Consider the following 17,468-nt stretch of genomic DNA (forward strand, 5'->3'; position numbering starts at 1 on the left):
AATGGACTTCAGGAAAGCAAATGATATTTGATGATCTATTCTGTTTTGGTGCGATTTTCATAGGAGACTGGCTGGCGGACTGACCACCATGAAGCTGCTTTAGGGCCAGCAGGATGGACAGTGATGTGCCGGCCAGCGCCTGCTCTGCTGATCATATTAGGAATCCATTTAGGCCCGAGGAGTTTTTACCTGCCGGAAGCCATTATGCAGGGTTTATATGGAGTACATGACCCAGATGTCTTATTCTGCCAGAACAATGAAAAACCCTCATCTTATGTTTATGATAGTAACTTTTTGCTGAAAAAACAGGAGCCTAAATTTTAGATCCTCTGAGGCCTAAACAAAATTCGATCAGCAGGGCAAAGCGGCTTTGTGACACCTGTTGTAAAAAGTCAAACATAGACCTGTGTCCAAAAGTCTGAGACCACAATAAATAAAACCTTATCATCATTTAATGCTGAAAATAAACAACAGAACATTTTAGACTTTTGAAGACTAAGACAAAGAAAAGTTAAAACAAGTAAAATGAAGAACAGAATTTAGAACCATTTGTCTCTGTGTTTGTTTGCACACTGTGAAATCAGACCTCTGCATTTAAACCATCCATGCAGTGAAACACACACATGCACGCACACGAGTGAACACACACACTGGGGGGCAGTGAGCACACTTGCCTGGAGTGGGCAGCCCTATCCACAGCACCCAGGGAGCAATTGGGGGTTAGGTGTCTTGCTCAAGGACACCTCAGTCACGGACTGTCAGCCAAGGGAATCGAACCGGTAACCTTCCGGTGACAGGGCCAGTTCCCTGACCTCCAGCTGCCCATGAATGTTCAAAATTCTGCTCTATTTCTAGGTCAGTTCTCAAATGTATAACCATGTTAATGCCTTTGAGCAAAAAGGCCAGATTGTTTTTTTTCTTTAGAGTCTTATTCCTTCCAGTGAAGCTTGTATTCAGACATCTCTGGTGGATTTGATCTGCTGATTTATTTATTTATATTGTGCATAACAGTCTAAACATAGTGGGGATTATGATATATATATAAAAAAACTATAAACACCAGTGCAGAAGTACAAAAAGCCCAAAAGATTTGTACTGAGTACTTTCCCAACTGAATTAACTAACATTTAGATGCTTTTTCTGCTTAAACAGGTGGAAAGAAAAGTGCTAATCAGTGGCTTTTTTACTGGGAGAGGTCAGCATTGTGCCAGCTCGAGTGTCTACGGTCATTATAGCAAAATGGGGACAAACAACAAACTAACAAACAAAGATTCTACTGTTCACTCAGATTGTTGTCCTGATAACATAATTTATAATAAAAAAATTGTATTAAATTAGAAAAGGACTTTTTTCACTAGGGGTCTCAGACTTTTAGACCAGAACTGGCCTGTGCGTGACGACAGCTCTCTTGGGGTCAATAGTAAGATCTCACTAAAAGATGGAACGGGTATAGAATTCTTGTTAAAACAGAGCTGAATTAATAACAGTTTAACTGTTTATTAATCATTAGGTAACGTTTGAGCAGAGGCGCTGTGAAGATTAGGACGGTTCCAAGATCACTGAAGAGACAGGGGCCCACAAAGACCCTTTAGACTTGTGAAATAATTCTTCACTGAAACTCTTCTTTCATTAAACAATAATAAATAATAAAGATTAATTTCGATACAGTTCCATGTTCTGAAAGCCAGTTTCAGTAGCCGAGGATTGGAAAGCCAAGACCCCTGCCTTTGGCCGCCACCTGATCCACGTTGCACCGGAGCCCCATTAGTGCCTCTCCTGCGGGTGGTGGATCCATGGGAGAGTGGTCCCATGTAGCTCTTTTGGGCTGAGCCAGGCACTCGCCGAGGAGCCCCTCCCCCAGGCTTGGCTGCAGGGTGAGGCCTTGGTAACACTAATCCGTGCGAGGGAAACTGGGTCCTGGTATTTTTCTTCATATGAGGTTTTTGGATCACCCTTTGTCTGGCACATCACCTAGGACCTGTTTGCCTTGGGAGAACCTACCAGGAGTTTTCGCCCCTGACAACATACCTCATAGGATCATGTAGGCACACAAACCTCTCCACCACAGTAAGGCGGTGATCCAAGGAGAGGCCCTTTAGAGATAGAGTGAGAAGCTCGGCGATTCGGGAGAGGCTCGGAGTAGAGCCGCTGCTCCTCCACGTTGAGAGAAGCCAGTTGAGGTGGTTCAGGCATCTGGTAAGGATGGCCTCTGGATGCCTCCCTAGGGAGGTGTTCCAGACATGGGAAGACCCAGGACACGTTGGAGGGATTATATCTCTTGACTGTCTTGGGAACACCTCGGTATCCCTCTGGAAGAGCTGGAGGAGGTGGCGGAGGAGAGGGAGGCCTGGGCCTCTTTGCTTAGGCTGCTGCCCCGCGACCCGGACCCGGATAAGCGGTGGAGGATGGATGGATGGATAGATGGAATTTCGCTACAGTGCCAGCGTTCCACTCCGTCACCCCTTCAGTGACACTTTCATAAGCTATATCTGGATAAAAGAGTATGATTGGTGAAATTTTAGTGGGCTTTGAATAACGTGCCTGTCTTGTATTAGTTAAAACAGTTCACTAGATCAAAGAGTTTTGCTTCAACAGCCAAGACCCAAGACTTTGATATGCAATCTGCTGCTTATGTTCATATTCACAGTTCACTGCCAGTTATGTAAGAGTTTAAATTATGGAGCTGTAACGAAAAAGAGGAGGGTCATGAAAATTTTGCCACGTTTTAAAGCATTGACGGGTTCGAGGGACGACCCCATGCTTTCTCCATGGCGCTGTGTTTTAGTAGTATTTTATTTTCTGGTGTTAGGAGGAAGAGTTTGTCTCTTGTGTTATGGGAGGCGCTTTACTTTTGGTGTTTGAATCGCACATTTTTAAATTTGCTTTACAATAGATTGACTATTTGTACCACCTGGGGTTTCAAACAGGTAAAGGGGATGCGCCTATACATTTGCACCACATACAAGTCTACACTGTCTAGTTCCCCAGATCAGAGAGCACTGTCACAATCCAGTTTGAGCAGGTAACTGCGGTTGGGTTTTGCTTTGTTCTTTTCTTTTGTGCACCGTTTGGCTCTTCTAGTGTGGTACTAGGTATCATAGCACATGGTTTTATTTTGCTAAAGGGAAATGAGGTGATGCAAGCAGTCCATGCATAATGTTTTCAGGAGGCACGCAATTGTTAAATGTATCAAGGAGTCAAATCAAGTGATATTTATTTTAAAGGGATAGTTTAGCAAGAAATCAAATTTACATGAACTGCAGTCAACTGGCCATGACCTGAGGCTGCCAGGCCAACAGTGCTAACAAACACTGGAAGGAAATAGTCACCAAAAACATTTCATAACAAAATCTTTCCTTGTTTTGTTTCAAATTGCATTAAAAAGCTATGTAAACTCATTAAGAACAAAACAATCTTGGTTGGTTAGTGTTAGTGTAATGCGGTTGTGGTGGTTGGTTAGTGGTGCCTTCTACTCTGTAGACTGGGGTTCAATCCCCACCTGGGTAAGCACCCTACACTAAACCAATAAGAGTCCTTGGGCAAGACTCCTAACACCACCTTACGAACATTACGATCCTCTGATTTCCGGTACGATTCTGCCTTCAAACTCTGGGAGGCTGTTTTCTTTCTCTTCATCTTCATTGTGCTCACTTACTGTCACGTAGCTTTGAGCGCAAGGCTTCCTATTCGCCATGTTTTCATTGGAATTTTCCATTCCACCTTATATGTTCCATCAGCTGAGGGACCTCATTGTAACTGCTGCACCATATAAGGTGGAATGAAAAACCTGAATAAGAAGGTAACTTCAGAGAACACACCTTTACCACAATTAAATAAAACAGAAAACGTGGCCTATGCACAGGTGAGATTTTATTAGATGTTTCAAATATGTTCCAATCAGCAAATGTCCACAGCGATTATGAAACTTCAAATCAATGTTTCGTGAAAGGCTTTAAGAATTGAGAAACCTGGTAACTGCTGCATTTTTAATAAGCGAACATCTAAACTGCTACATAATCAATGTTGATAGGGAATGTAAGGAACTCACAACCTAACAGCCTCCAGACACTTTATGAATAAGTTCTTCAGAAAGCGCTTTCCACGTTCACAGAGCAAATGCACACCGTCTGATTCAAATGATGGAGATAAAACAAAAGACAAAGCATGGTGACCTATTTTAAGGCTTCCTAAGAACTCCTTGGCCTCCGGAGAGCAGAATAAGTGGCTTTGCCGTGCTGATGTCTCAGCACATGGTATAGCCATTATCCTCAGGCCCTGATGAGCCTTGAGCTCGAGTGCTGATCACAAAAACAAAGGGCAATTAGTGGCAGAACCGCTAATGTGTCCCAGACAGAACATTCAGACTGAAATTGCTGAATGAAAAAGGGAGAAAAATGAACCTCAACCATGAATAATTACACGTAGTTTTGAAAGAAACTCCCCCGAAAGAATCTGGATTGCAAATGATGCTTTGATATTTTGTGCTGTCATGTTTTATTTTAAAAGGCTGACCCTCAAAATGAATTCTTTTTCTAAAATGAATTCTACTTTTAGAGCTACACCTTCAATTCAGGCCATAAATGTAGAAACTCAGTCAGAACATGAGTGCTGGATGAAGGACACCTCCATGGTAATGCTAGCCTCTGTTAAGCATCCCTATGGGACTTCAGTGGTTTGTACTAAGCTAAGGATGATTCACCTGAACATTTGTGGTTGTTCTAGATTAAGCACAGACATTTGAAGCTTCTGCTGAAGCTTGTGACACACATTACTGTCGCTGTCCAAACGTCTCCGTCTCTTCAATTTTTCCTTTTTCTACATCATTTGAGCTCAGTTTCTGCAGGATGAATGGACCAACAGAAGTACTTCTGAATTACTTGGAATAAAATCTTTTTGTATGAGCTTGCATTCAAAGCAAAGAAGGTTTTTGCCGTGTCCTGTAAAGTTATCGTTTTAGAGATACTACTTGTTCTTGGGACAGTGATATGTCCACTGTGAGAGGCTGGTATAGAGCTGATTTCCATTTCTAACAACCCATCGATGAGGATGCCACTTGTACTCACAGTCAGTGGCAAATCTAGAACTTCCAGAAGACCTAGAGTCATGTTTTTTCTCTAAAACTGGTCCTGCCTAACGGAAATCAAAACAAAAAGCCGTGCTGTAATACTTGCTTTTAAATATAAGCATTATTCTACTGAGAAAAAAAAAAGAAAAGTACTTAAAATGTGCATTTTTCAGTTCCCAGAAACCTTTAGGCCTTCTGTGCTGACGTTAGGAGACCCTAACACATGAACAGAATTGCAGTAAACCTTTTACCTCCATGGACATTAAGCTGACTTTTATTATGGCAGACATTCAATGGAATAACTCTAACCGTCTACTTACCTGAGGTCCAGGGGGATCCACGCCTTCTCTAGGTTCTCCACTAGTTTTATGTAAGTACAAAGATTTTTTGACAAAAATGACTAAGTGAAAAATTTGTTTACCTAAGTATTTAACCCCTGTGGCCTAACAGAGACCCTGGTTTACATAAATTGGCCTCCATTTGTGAATCATTAAAAAATGGTTCCGATTTTCTGGATAAAAGGCCCTATCAGTTCAACGCGTCAGAAAACTGACCAAAGAGCATTCTAGGGAAATAAAAGATAAAGTTATAGACGTGCGCACGACAGGAAGAGGCTACAAAACAATATCAAGGTGTTTGGATATCCCACTGAGCACGTGTGGAAATGGAAACTGTATCATACGACCCAGACGCTGCCTAGACCAGGCTGTCCCTCAAAACTCAGCATCAGTTGTCCAGCAACATTTCCCGTGTTGAAACATCTGCCCATCCAACGGAGCAGAAACCCCATCTATTATTAATTTTCCCTTTTTTCTCCTGCAGGTTTCGCCAGGTGCTGGTGGAGAACGAGCCAGAGGTGCAGGAGGTCTCTGGACTGTTCCGCTCTGTGCTGCTGGAGGCTCTGGACCGGATGCAGGCAGAGCAGGAGGCACAACGCTTGTCCCGTCAGTGGAACAACAAGCGCTCCATCAGCCTGTCCCTGCTCAGTTTTAAGTCACGAGTGCGCATTAACCCGTTTGGCAGCTCGGTGGGCCTGACCACCAGCAGCTACAGCTCAGAGGAGGGCGTTGGAGAGCTGCAGACTGTGTCCCAGGATGTGGAGAAGGGCCTCCAGCACTCAGCTGACAGGGCACAGCGGGTCTGGAGCATGCCCGACTTCAGACACAAAGGCATCAATGGGAACGTGTAGAAGATCGTGAGACTGGGAGACTCTGAAACTGCACTGAAGCGGATCTGAGTTTCAAAAGAATCACTTACTTTAATGAATGATTGTAAAATGTTTGGATTTAGAGCGACAGCTTGGCCAAATATTAAACTGAAAAAGTCTCCCCTTACCCCAAATTTACTCGATCAGCCAAGACTGGAGCTAAAGTAGCTAACCCACAGGCTTGTATCCCACCCATCAGCATTGTGTTAACTGTATTCTTGCATAATTTGGCACAGTATCACCATTTCTACATTGATAATTTCATAAAACGGCAGAACAGATCTCAAAATGCTGTTTTTAGCTATGCTGGACTTATTTATAGGTTAAAGTGCATTATAGAATATTAGAAACCACATAAGCAAGTCTGTCAGCGATTACTGAAAAACTCGACGTGCTTTGAGACAACTGTGTGGTGTTTTAGGCCTGCACTTGAGCTTATAAGCTCTATGCTGACAATAAGCTGCTGTCCCTTGTTAACTACATTAGCCTAGTAACTCCACTGTAAAACTAAAGAGGCAAACCTCAGACACCAAACATGTCCTGACTGACTAAAACGTGTAAATGTAATTTTGGCCAAACTATCGCTTTACTTCAGCGGTAAATATGGGAGATATCCAGCATATCCTTTAACAGCAGTGTTTCTGAATACATATACAACGGCACCTCGGTGGTGATCCGACAGAAACCTTAGAACTTTGTGCAATGCATTAAACTTGAGTTGAAGCAATGTCTTATTCCTTTAAACTGTATAAATATTACGATGAAGTGTGACTGTACGAGCGTATGGGAGTTTGTATATTGTGAGCCATTCAAGAGTTTTAAACTCTGTAAACTGCAGTAAGTGTGAATTTATATTAAACGATATAACCAGCAACTGATGGTCATTTTAATTGCTCCAGTTACACGAAATGTAAGAATTACGAGACCTACAGCCCTGTGCAGAAGTCAGAGACCACCCTTAATCGAACTAATTCCCAGCCAGGTATTAAATGTTATTCATTTCAGTTTCTCAAAGAAATCTGCTGGCACACAAAGTTCAGTCTGAGAAGCTGGTCGATCATTTTCTGAAGCAATCAAACCCATTCAGTGATGCTGAGGTTTGGACTCTGGGGCGGTCAGACCATCATTTAGCTTCTTTATTGGATGTTTTCTCGGTGAGGCTTCTTGGCAGCTACACATCCTTTCAGACCCACAGCGCTGAGCTGTCTTCTCACAGTGGAATGACGGACAGAAACACCTGTGGATGTTTTTTTTGTCAGATTTCACGCAGCTTGATTTTCTCCTCTCTTAAAGAGATGAAAGCTTTAAGTGCTGTTTATCTCAAGGTCTTCCAGGTGGTTGTTAGGAGCCTCATTTTCTCTGTAGCTTTTTTTAAACTCCGGTTTTTCTGACGTTCTGCTTTCTTATACAAGTGGATTCTCTTGCATATAATCTCCACGAACAGTTTCTGAAAAAATTATATTTTTGGGACAGAAAAATAAATAAATACTTTTACACAGTATTGTATACATTATTACAGCTACACCAATAATTAACTTTTAACACTAACACCAACCTTTTAAAAGTGTTAGTGTCATTCTGTATTTAAAGACTAGAACATGCTGCAGACTTGAAGAGTGAAGAAAACTGTTTTTATCTTTCAGTAAGTTTGTCTTTGCCCATAAAAACACTATATAACATTGAATTTTAATACAAATAAACATAAATGCTGTGGTCCATAGTCACAGTAAGTTTTCAGTAAAGTTATAAATACGCAAATTAGAAGAAACAGGCTTGGTTCCCGACTTCTCGCTGCTCTCCAGGCATTACGTGGAATTGTTTTTTCAACTCCCTTAGCAGCACCTGATTTAATTTAATAAAGGACTGATTGATGAACTAGATGCTGGACGGGAACTGTTCTGGAGTTCCTTGAGGAAAGTTTCGAGAATTGCTAACAACCAAAATTGACTGTTTATTTGTATTTATTCTAATTTTGACTAAGAAAGTCAGATGACCGTCATTTGCACAGCCCTGTACTCATCACAGCTGAGGCCAAGCAAACAACAGTCATGAGGATTATGTCTTTTATGAAGAAGGGACTATGTAAGTGTTTTAAAACTGCCAAGTGCAGTATTTTTGTTTTTGAACAAATCTCGTTTATACATAGAATTTCTGATGAGTTTGGATCTGAAGTGCTGGTGTTTAGCTAGAGACTGCAGCTCGTCTGTTGATGAACAGTTTGTGTTGTCCATCCTCTAGTCCCTCACCACTGGTCAGTTTCCAACTGGTGGACAGTAACTGAGTAAATGTAATTAGTTTCTGTACTTTAGTATTTTCCGTGTATCTGTACTGAAGTTTCTGCGTTCTGGGCGACTTTTTCCTTTCACTCCACTACATTTCAGAGTCTAATATCCGACTTTTTCCTCCTACATTTTGAGAAATCTGTTGTTCCTTTTGGTTTCTGTGTGTATAAAAACGTAAAATGTCAAAACGAAAGAAGCGCAAAGCCAGAGCACCAATCAGTTTCTAATAAACTGGCCAGTTAGTTAAAGTACAATGTAGGTGTTTCTAATAAACTGGCCAGTTAGTTAAAGTACAATGTAGGTGTTTCTAATAAAGTGGCCAGTGAGTATGTTTTGTGGTTAACAACCCACCATGACGTTTGCGACACCAAATCGTTCTACATTCAGTAAATCCAGTATGAATCTGCAGTGTGTATAGATTTTATAGTCTGACCATAATAACTGCTACAAAACTTTACAAAATACTGTACAACTATTGCTACAAACATTCTGGCATGGCCTGCTGAAGTGGGTTTTTAATCAGTGGAGAAATAATAAAACCACAGGTTCACTGCAGGAGTCAGAGTTATATTTTCACTTATCACAACATGAAAACGAGCGTGGTCAGACAATACTGAGATCGATTATGCAACTGACATTAGTTCTACACTGCCTCGATAGATATGACGTCTACATATTTGCATACAAAGACAAGCTACTCTTCTCAATTCTTCTAGTTTTTCACGTTTATGTAAAACATCATGACATTTTACTGCACGATTATAACTGTGTGACAACTTTCTTCCTCTGAACGGTTTTTCTTCTGTTTGCATGTTTTTAAAAAAATGCAAAACTTCAAATTAAATTTAACATATAATCAGGGTAAAACTATGGGGGGGAAAAAAAAAAAAAACACAACAGGTGTTCAAACAGCATTAAAGTCAATGCGCTGCTTTCTGTATGTCCACCGCAGCTTCTCAATGGTCGTCTATGGTAGGTCAGGTGTGAAGGACGACAACCTAATTACTTAGAAACAGATTGATAACAAAATAAAAGCATTTCTGTCTGAATATTCTACGTTCATTTTGGAGACACTTACACTCAAACTCAGATACCGATAACATTACAATTAGTTTGGAAATCGGATATTAACAAAATAAAACATTTCTGTCTGACAGCCGTATGAGGCCACACAGTGCTGTCCGTTACAGAAGCTGGCCTTTCCCTGAGAGCGGCGTGGCCTGGATAAAGGAAAGACTGAAGGGAGGCAGAAGGCTCCGAATGCATCAAAACGTAGAGTTCAGAAACTCCAACAGCTCAGCGCGATTTTTATCTCTCTGAAAGGATAAAAAAAAGCAAAAAAGTGAGTAATATTACTAAAAGCTCCTACAGCTGTGCAGTGCTCAATTTCCTCTACAGTAAGGGTGTAAATCTGGGACCTCATTACAATTCACAATACATGGTAAAGTACTTACTACACAATATGTGGTACTTACAAGTATTGGTACTTAAAGTTGCCTAGAAACAAACTCAGCTGTGACTGCCCTGAACTACCCTGCGTCTGACTCAGGAGACAGTTGTATGACGGTGAAGCAAGTGGTGATGTGAGCACGACAGACAAATGAGCTTCTGTGTGTGAGAACTAGCACCTGCACAAGATTAACCGTCCATATGCGTCATTTTTATAGAGCATGACCCAAATTGCTCTAATGTACTGTGTGAAAGTTTAGGTGCCTGAGAAAATCAGAATAAAACAGCTGTATCTAGAACAAAGCTGTGCTGTTTTTGTTGCTTATTTATTTTATTTAGCCTTTATTTAAATATAAAACTCGTGTTAGATACAGTATGTACATAGATAGCGTGCAAAAAAATGATTTTGCTCAAATTCGTCTAAATTTGTTCAACAAGTTTTGTTGTTTTTTCATGTTGGAATAAATCCCTACACTTTTATTTTGGCTAAGCACTCAAATTTTTATTAAATTCTAAAACTGATGCCTTTGACTCGTCACTTTCAGGCACTTTTCACAGCCCGGCACGTTTATCTCACAGTGACAGACAACAGCTGACGTGAGAATCTCTTCTCCGACTCACCTGCTTGTCTTTCTTTGATTTCTTCACTTTCATTTTGATCTTCTTCCCTGAGATCATGCTGTACTTGCCACTTCTCTTCTTCTCCTTCAGATACTGTGGGACACGTTCACATTCATCACTACGGCACTGTTAAACGCGGTTTATAGTGTATAAGTAAAGAAATTAATTACCTTTGATATCTGAACAGGGCCAGAGGAGTCCTCCTCTCCTCTGTGCTTCTTGTCCTTCTTTTTCTTGCGTGCTTTCTCTTTTTTTCGTTTCTGTTGATCAAAATCGTCTTGTGATTGAACTGTTTCGTATTCATATTATTGATGTTGATGATAATAATAATAATAATAATAATAATAATAATACACCTAACAGGAGTAATAAAACTACTGTAAGCTGAATATGTAAATTTATGTAAATGAGTTGGTTGATGTTGCATCACAGGAACACTGAACTGTAAATTTCTATGACAGGTTCCCTTTAATGCACTCACAGGCCCAGAGTCTGAATAACTGAGCGATCTCTTCAAACTATCAGAAAAATTGTGTGTCTAACAGTGAAATGGTACCTTTTTGCCAACTCTCTCCTTTTTCCTTTTCTTTGAAGCCTTTCTCTTCTTTTGGTAAGAATCTATTGAGGGGGAAAAAAAACAAAAAAAACATGAATGGTACTCAAATAAGTGCATGACGCCTCTTGGTAAAACAATATCTCCTCCTAATACAGTAAAAAAGTGGCATTTCTCTCTTTTTTGGTCAAACTTTGGTTTATGTTATAGCGCAGCATAATCAAGCATAACAACAAGAAAGCAACAAACTACCGAAGGTGCCCGATATGTGTTATATGACCTACGTACATGTGCAGAGTGTGTGATTTTCAGTTCAAATGAGTTAAAGGGGAATTCAACTCAAGCTTCAACATCTCCACATAATTCAAATGTTAGGATGGAAACCATTCAGGGTGATTCAGGGTGGTTTGGTGTAAAGGGTTGATTGTAGAGACTGTGCTGGTGATGGGAACCAGGGGTCACCATGACTACAACACAAATACAGCCTTTATATTTAGTATCCAAAACCACCAGTGAACCTACACGTTAGTACGTGAAAGGTTGAAGGTAAAATAGTGGAAACCTGAAATAACAGAGTGTCTTTAGGGACTTTGCCTGCAAGGCGTTTAAAAATATGTTTCGGGCCAAAATCCTTTCACAAAACTATCGTAAAATAATGTTTCAGTGAAGTAGCTTTTAGAGGTGGATGTCTGGTTCCTATCGCCATCATCGTGAACAACTGTGACTGTATAAATTCCTCTAGAATGGAGCGTTTCAAACCAAACCACTCTGAATAACTCAGTGGCACATTATCAATTATACTATGTATGTATGGGGGGGGGGGAAACGTTTGACATAGAAACATATAGGCTGCAACAGACTTGGCTACACTTAAAAATAACTACGCAAATGAGTGAAGACAAAGGAAAATCACGTTCGATTACCTACAAAATCCTTCAATGGAAGAATCTTTAGAGAATCATTTTTGTGAACGAGATGCACGAGTGTGAAGTCTCAAGAACCTCAACGTAAATGTTCTAAAAAGAAGCCATAAATTGGTTTAGACCTTCACACCATGTGAAGGTTACACCTTTAAAAGATCCTTTTTTCAAACGTGATCTGTAGGGAAGCAAAAGTGGTTTCTCTATTGCATCGAGCAAAGAAACGTCCAAGGGCCCTCTTCATCTTTTAGCTCCTGCTGCCCTGCATCGTGTGTGTGTGTGTGTGTGTGTGTGTGTGTGTGTGTGTGTGTGTGTGTCACTTAAAACCAAACAGTATCTGAAACCTCACCACTGCTACTGGAGCTACTCCTACTGCTGCTTGAGTCACTGCTAGAGGACCGCGAAGACGAGGAGGAGGAGGAGGACGACGACGACGAGGAGGAGGAAGAACTCACAGACGATGATCTGCTTCTGCTACGCTTTCGTTTCCTCTCGTCCTGTCCTATAAATGCAACACAGGGCTGAACCTGAACCTGGAGTCATGATTTCACTGAAAGAGACTGGAGATGTTACCTTCCCACCACGATAATAACTGTTCACACAAAAAGGACGAAGACAAAAATCCGAGAAGAGCCGGCGTACGAGGTTCCGAGAGAAACTAACCTCGACTCCTCGACCGTCTTTCCTCTTTTGTGCGCGTGCTTGACTCACTCCTCTCCTTGGGATCCACTATTGCTGACTGTTCAACACAAATCATGGAAACAGAGCCGTCAGCCACTCACACAAACAGAAGAGACAGGTGCTCAGATATCAAGGCATCCCAAGGCTGATCCCAGTGTCAGTACAGACACTTTTAAAAATCACCCGGCGTGTAAAAAGGAGCCGTTCTATTAGTAATAATGGAAAAAGTAAAAATAAAACAGCTTCATTAATTACATTTGTCTAGGTTTATGAACGTATGATTACAGAGCCTTTGTGAAAATGGTTCTATATTGGTGTCATAAAAGGGTTCTTCTACTGTTACAATGTCAAGCCCACACAAAAAGGTTCCTCAGTAAAGATAAATGTTCTTTGTAGAACAATGAACACGAAAAACCATTTGCATGCGAAAAAGGGTTCCTTGTATCATGAAAGGGTTTTTCAGACTGATGAAGAAATGTGTAGTGTATGGTTCTATATAGCACCAAATACGGTTCTGCTACCATTATGATGTGACACTTGTAGCTACAGAAGAACCTTTTGAAAGGGGCGTTTTATACAGCACAAAGAAGGGTTCTGCTACTGTTACACGCTAGACATCATAACAGCAGAACTCTTCACGGCTCTATATAGAAACACTTTTACTAAAGAACCCCTTAAATAACCATTTTAGTGTGTACAACACAGTCTCCATCAATCCGAAGAACCATTTCACCACGTGAAGAGCCATTTAAGCATGCAAATGGTTCTTTAAAGAACTCATGGTTCTAGCGTAACCATTGCATATTTAAAGCGCCCTTGAAGAAACCTGGGCTGAATCTCAAACTGAAAGATGTAAACAAAGTCCTTCAGAGCGGTTGGGTGTGAAATGCTCTGCCCTAGAGAAACGAACCGAGTCAGGAGTGGCGGTCAAAGGAACCAGACATCCAAAGTCATCAGATGAACCGGTTATAAATACAGGGCCTGGTGCGTTTGACCCCTTTTTGATCATTTCCCCCAAAGAAGTCTTATTACTTCTGATTTTTCACTACTTCACCATCATCGGCGTTCCATGTGCAACTCGTGCAGCTTCTCTGGAGGTTCTAGACAGCGAATAAAACGGCTAATATTAAGTTATGTGATACTTTTTTAATTGCACCTCCGCGTTTAACCCATCCGTGAAGTGAAACACCACATACACACTAGCGAGCACACACACACACTAGTGGGCAGTGAGCACACTTGCCCGGAGCGGTGGGCAGCCCAATCCACAGCGCCCAGGGAGCAGTTGGGGGGTTAGGTGTCTCGCTCAAGGACACCTCAGTCACGGACTGTCGGCTCTGTGGATCGAACCGGCGACCTTCCGGTCACAGGGCCAGTTTCATAACCTCCAGCCCACGACTGCCCCAAATATGTGCTGTAGACATGGCGACCCCTGGTTCCCATCACCACCACTGTGAAGAAAAACTCCACAGCCGACCGTTTCCACACCAAACCACTCCGAATCACTGTGTTTACGTCCCGGCCCACGGAGCTGAGCAGGAATTCTGAGAGACCGGTGGAGTTCCCCTTCCAACTCCACCAGGCAGCGGCGCCGTCGTTCGCTAACACCGCCGATTACTTTACCATCGCGAGGAGGCGCTCCGGATCAAACACCGCGGGTCGCACAGGCTCTGAACTCCTCTAAAAAGCTGCCGCCGTCTCCATTATTGCTGTAATTTCTGCTAAAGCTCGTATTATTTCATGTAAAAACGCAGTTCGACGAACTTCAACCGAACAGAAACACAAACAAACGCTCCATCGCGCTGCTCTACGCTCCGAGTGTCCTCCGTCCGCTGGCGCGCTCAGCGCCCCCTGTCGGCGGGAGCGGATCTGAAGCCTCGCCCCGCCCCTAAAACGGAACTCAACAGACCTGCTTTAAGCGGCCGTTGGTCCGGTGTTGTGCCGAATTCGGCACCCCTGCCGCGAGATGCACCGCCCCTTACACTCCTTTTACTCGAAAGCGGATTTAATCCGCTTTTACTTCACATATACCGATTTGAAGAACTTGCAAAGCGTCACTTTCATTTTGATTAACGACGCAGTCAATTTTTTAAAAATAAGTTTTAAAAAAGTACAGTGAGTCGTGAGGCCTACGTAAGACACAGCAATCTGCGCTGAGCTCTTATGCAGCAAAATTTGTACGTTGCTATTTGTAAACAATATATACACATGAATCTCACCTACTTATCGAGTCTCTCGCCGGTAAAAGCGGGTTGCCTCCGCTTTCGAGCAAAAGACTCTGCGCTCCCGTGAAGGGGTGCATGTCGCGGCAGGGGTGCCGAATTCGGCACAACACCTGCTGCACTGTAAATGACTTGTTCGGTTGTTTTCAGTAACGGCAAACAATAAAAAAACAAAAGTATTAAAAATGATAAAAGTGTCTAAAACGCTGGGAAAATGTTGGTTGCAATTTATGCGTATATTTGCGCGTTGAAACACCACACACACACACCGATCAGCCATAGCATTAAAACCACCTCCCTGTGTCTACACTCACTGCTGTGACACTGATGTGGTGGTGGTGCGTTAGTGTGTGTGGGTGCGAGTGGATCAGACAGCAGTGCTGCTGGAGTTTTTAAACACTGTGTCCACTCACTGTCCACTCTATTAGACACTCCTACCTCGTCTGTCCACCTTATACATGTAAAGTCAGAGACGACAGCTCATCTGTTGCTGCACAGTGTGTGTTGGTGTGTGTAGTGGTGGACGAATAACCCTGTACCTGAGATAAAGTAGAGACCCCCAAGGTAAAATATTCCTCCAGTAAAAGTAGAAGTTCCTCCCTTTAGACCTCCACTTGAGTAAAAGTACTAAAGTATTTACCTTCAAATGTACTTAAGTATAAAGTAAAAGTACTAAAAGAGTAATTCTGGCTCTGATGTCCTGTTATCATTTTCATAACCAGACTGGCTTCATGAACTCATTTCAGGTGAAAGTCCTCCAGCGTCTCTCTTGGTAAACCAGTCTTTTAATAGAACGTCATTAATTAGTGACGCTGACGTCTATTAAAATGATCAGAAGCACAAAACACTGAAGGTAAACAGTTTCCATCAGGGAGAACCGAGTGGCTCTGAAATCACTTTTTACACACAAGCAAAGTTTCAGTTTCAGATTTATTTACAACTTAGTTCCAAGTTTAAGTTGAATAAAAACTGGCTTTAAACTCAGGATCACAGATGAGCTCCTTTACTATGTTGATCTGTAGGCGTCTGTTCATAAACATAAACCAGCCCAAACTCATTTACTATAAAATGAAATGGTGTTTGTAGAAATTCAGAAAAAAGCCGCGTCAGTCTCGACTGCATATGTGGACATATTTCTATATTGAGCTCTATTTACACAAAGTTAGGTTAGTTCATCATTTATGTTGAACAGACTCTCCCAAAGTTTTACGCTGCTGCGCTGACGTTGAACCGCGTGCTGCACTGGGTCGGTATGACCAACAGGTCAAAACCAGCTCTAAACAAAGTGACCGCTGGGCCCTGATTGGTGCTCTGGCTTTGCGCTTCTTTCGTTTTGACATGTTACGTTTTTATACACACAGAAACCAAAAGGAACGACAGATTTCTCAAAATGTAGGAGGAAAAAGTCGGATATTAGACTCTGAAATGTAGTGGAGTGAAAGAAAAAGTCGCCCAGAATAGAAAAACTTCAGTACAGATACATGAAAAAAGTACTTAAGTACAGAAACTAATTACATTTACTTAGTTACTGTCCACCACTGGGTGTTTGATATGTGCCCGGTGCAGAAATCCAGTTATAACTGCATGCGTTTTCCAGGGAGGGAGCGACGAGCTCTCTACTGCGAAATAGTGGCACCTGGTGGCACAGAAGTGGGCACGCAGCTGCTGAGACCCACACACTTTCTAAGCCACTTCTCCCTCAGGGTCACAGGGGGTGCTGGAGCCAATCCCAGTGGTCACTGGGCAGAAGGCAGGGTACACACTGGATAGGTCACCAGTCCATCACAGGGCAATGTCCACACCCAGAGGCAATGTAGCACATCCAATTGGCCTGACTGCATGTCTTTGGACTGTGGGAAGAACCCATCGAACCTAGGTCCCCCTGGCTGTGAGGCGACAGTGCTACCACCGTGCCACCCCCGCTACTGAGACATAGAAATGCAAAGACTAATTGCAAATGTGTGAAACATATGTGAAAATTAAAGATGATCTTGTGTTGGTATTGGACTGATATCAGTAAAAAATGTTAGATGTGGGGGGTAAAAAAAGAATCTTAAGTAAAATTATTCAATGAAAACAGCCCATTTTAAGGCCTATTGTTTTTTATTCAAGTCAGCTTGAAATTAAAATGAACTTTTTTTCCTTGTTAATTCATGTCATTGATTATATTAAGCAAGACTCATAATATAACTTGAAAACTCAATTCTTTCTTTCCTGTAATCATGAACCACTAGGAGGAGCAAGATAATATTAACCAACTGTGTCATGTTTCACCACCCCTACACTCCTAAAAAGATCCTTCTTCAAGGGTTCTGAAGTAGAAACAATGGTTCTATAAAGAACTACAAACACTCAAAGAACCATCTCCATGATAAATTGGTGAAATGGTTCTTCAGCTTGATGGTGAATGTGTTGTATGTTGAGCTTCGGCCACACGAGGCCGCTCAGAGCGAAGTCAGCAAAAAACA

The 17,468-nt window shown here is 41.9% G+C and overlaps 2 protein-coding genes across 4 annotated transcripts in view; one reads left to right on the forward strand and one right to left on the reverse strand.

Moving 5' to 3' along the window:
- The window catches only part of rd3 (retinal degeneration 3, GUCY2D regulator), a 20,862-nt gene extending 13,716 nt beyond the window's left edge, over positions 1-7,146 (forward strand). For all 3 annotated transcript variants that reach the window (XM_017695620.2, XM_017695619.2, XM_017695618.2), the window contains one exon: positions 5,888-7,146. In XM_017695620.2, the coding sequence (XP_017551109.1) occupies positions 5,888-6,254 (367 nt within the window). In that variant the 3' untranslated portion in view covers positions 6,255-7,146. The remainder of the gene's footprint in view (positions 1-5,887) is intronic.
- Positions 7,147-9,100: 1,954 nt separating this feature from the next.
- On the reverse strand, positions 9,101-14,637 carry si:ch211-22i13.2 (uncharacterized protein LOC553945 homolog). The gene is made up of 7 exons (XM_017695654.2): positions 14,402-14,637; positions 12,761-12,836; positions 12,447-12,599; positions 11,181-11,242; positions 10,795-10,884; positions 10,625-10,717; positions 9,101-9,870 (listed from the first exon to the last, which is right to left on the reverse strand). The coding sequence occupies exons 1-7, from the start codon at positions 14,402-14,404 to the stop codon at positions 9,820-9,822; spliced, it is 528 nt and encodes a 175-aa protein (XP_017551143.1). The 5' UTR covers positions 14,405-14,637; the 3' UTR covers positions 9,101-9,819.
- Positions 14,638-17,468: the final 2,831 nt, after the last annotated feature.

The sequence above is a fragment of the Pygocentrus nattereri genome, chromosome 4, assembly GCF_015220715.1.
Source record: "Pygocentrus nattereri isolate fPygNat1 chromosome 4, fPygNat1.pri, whole genome shotgun sequence".
Lineage (NCBI taxonomy): Eukaryota > Metazoa > Chordata > Actinopteri > Characiformes > Serrasalmidae > Pygocentrus > Pygocentrus nattereri.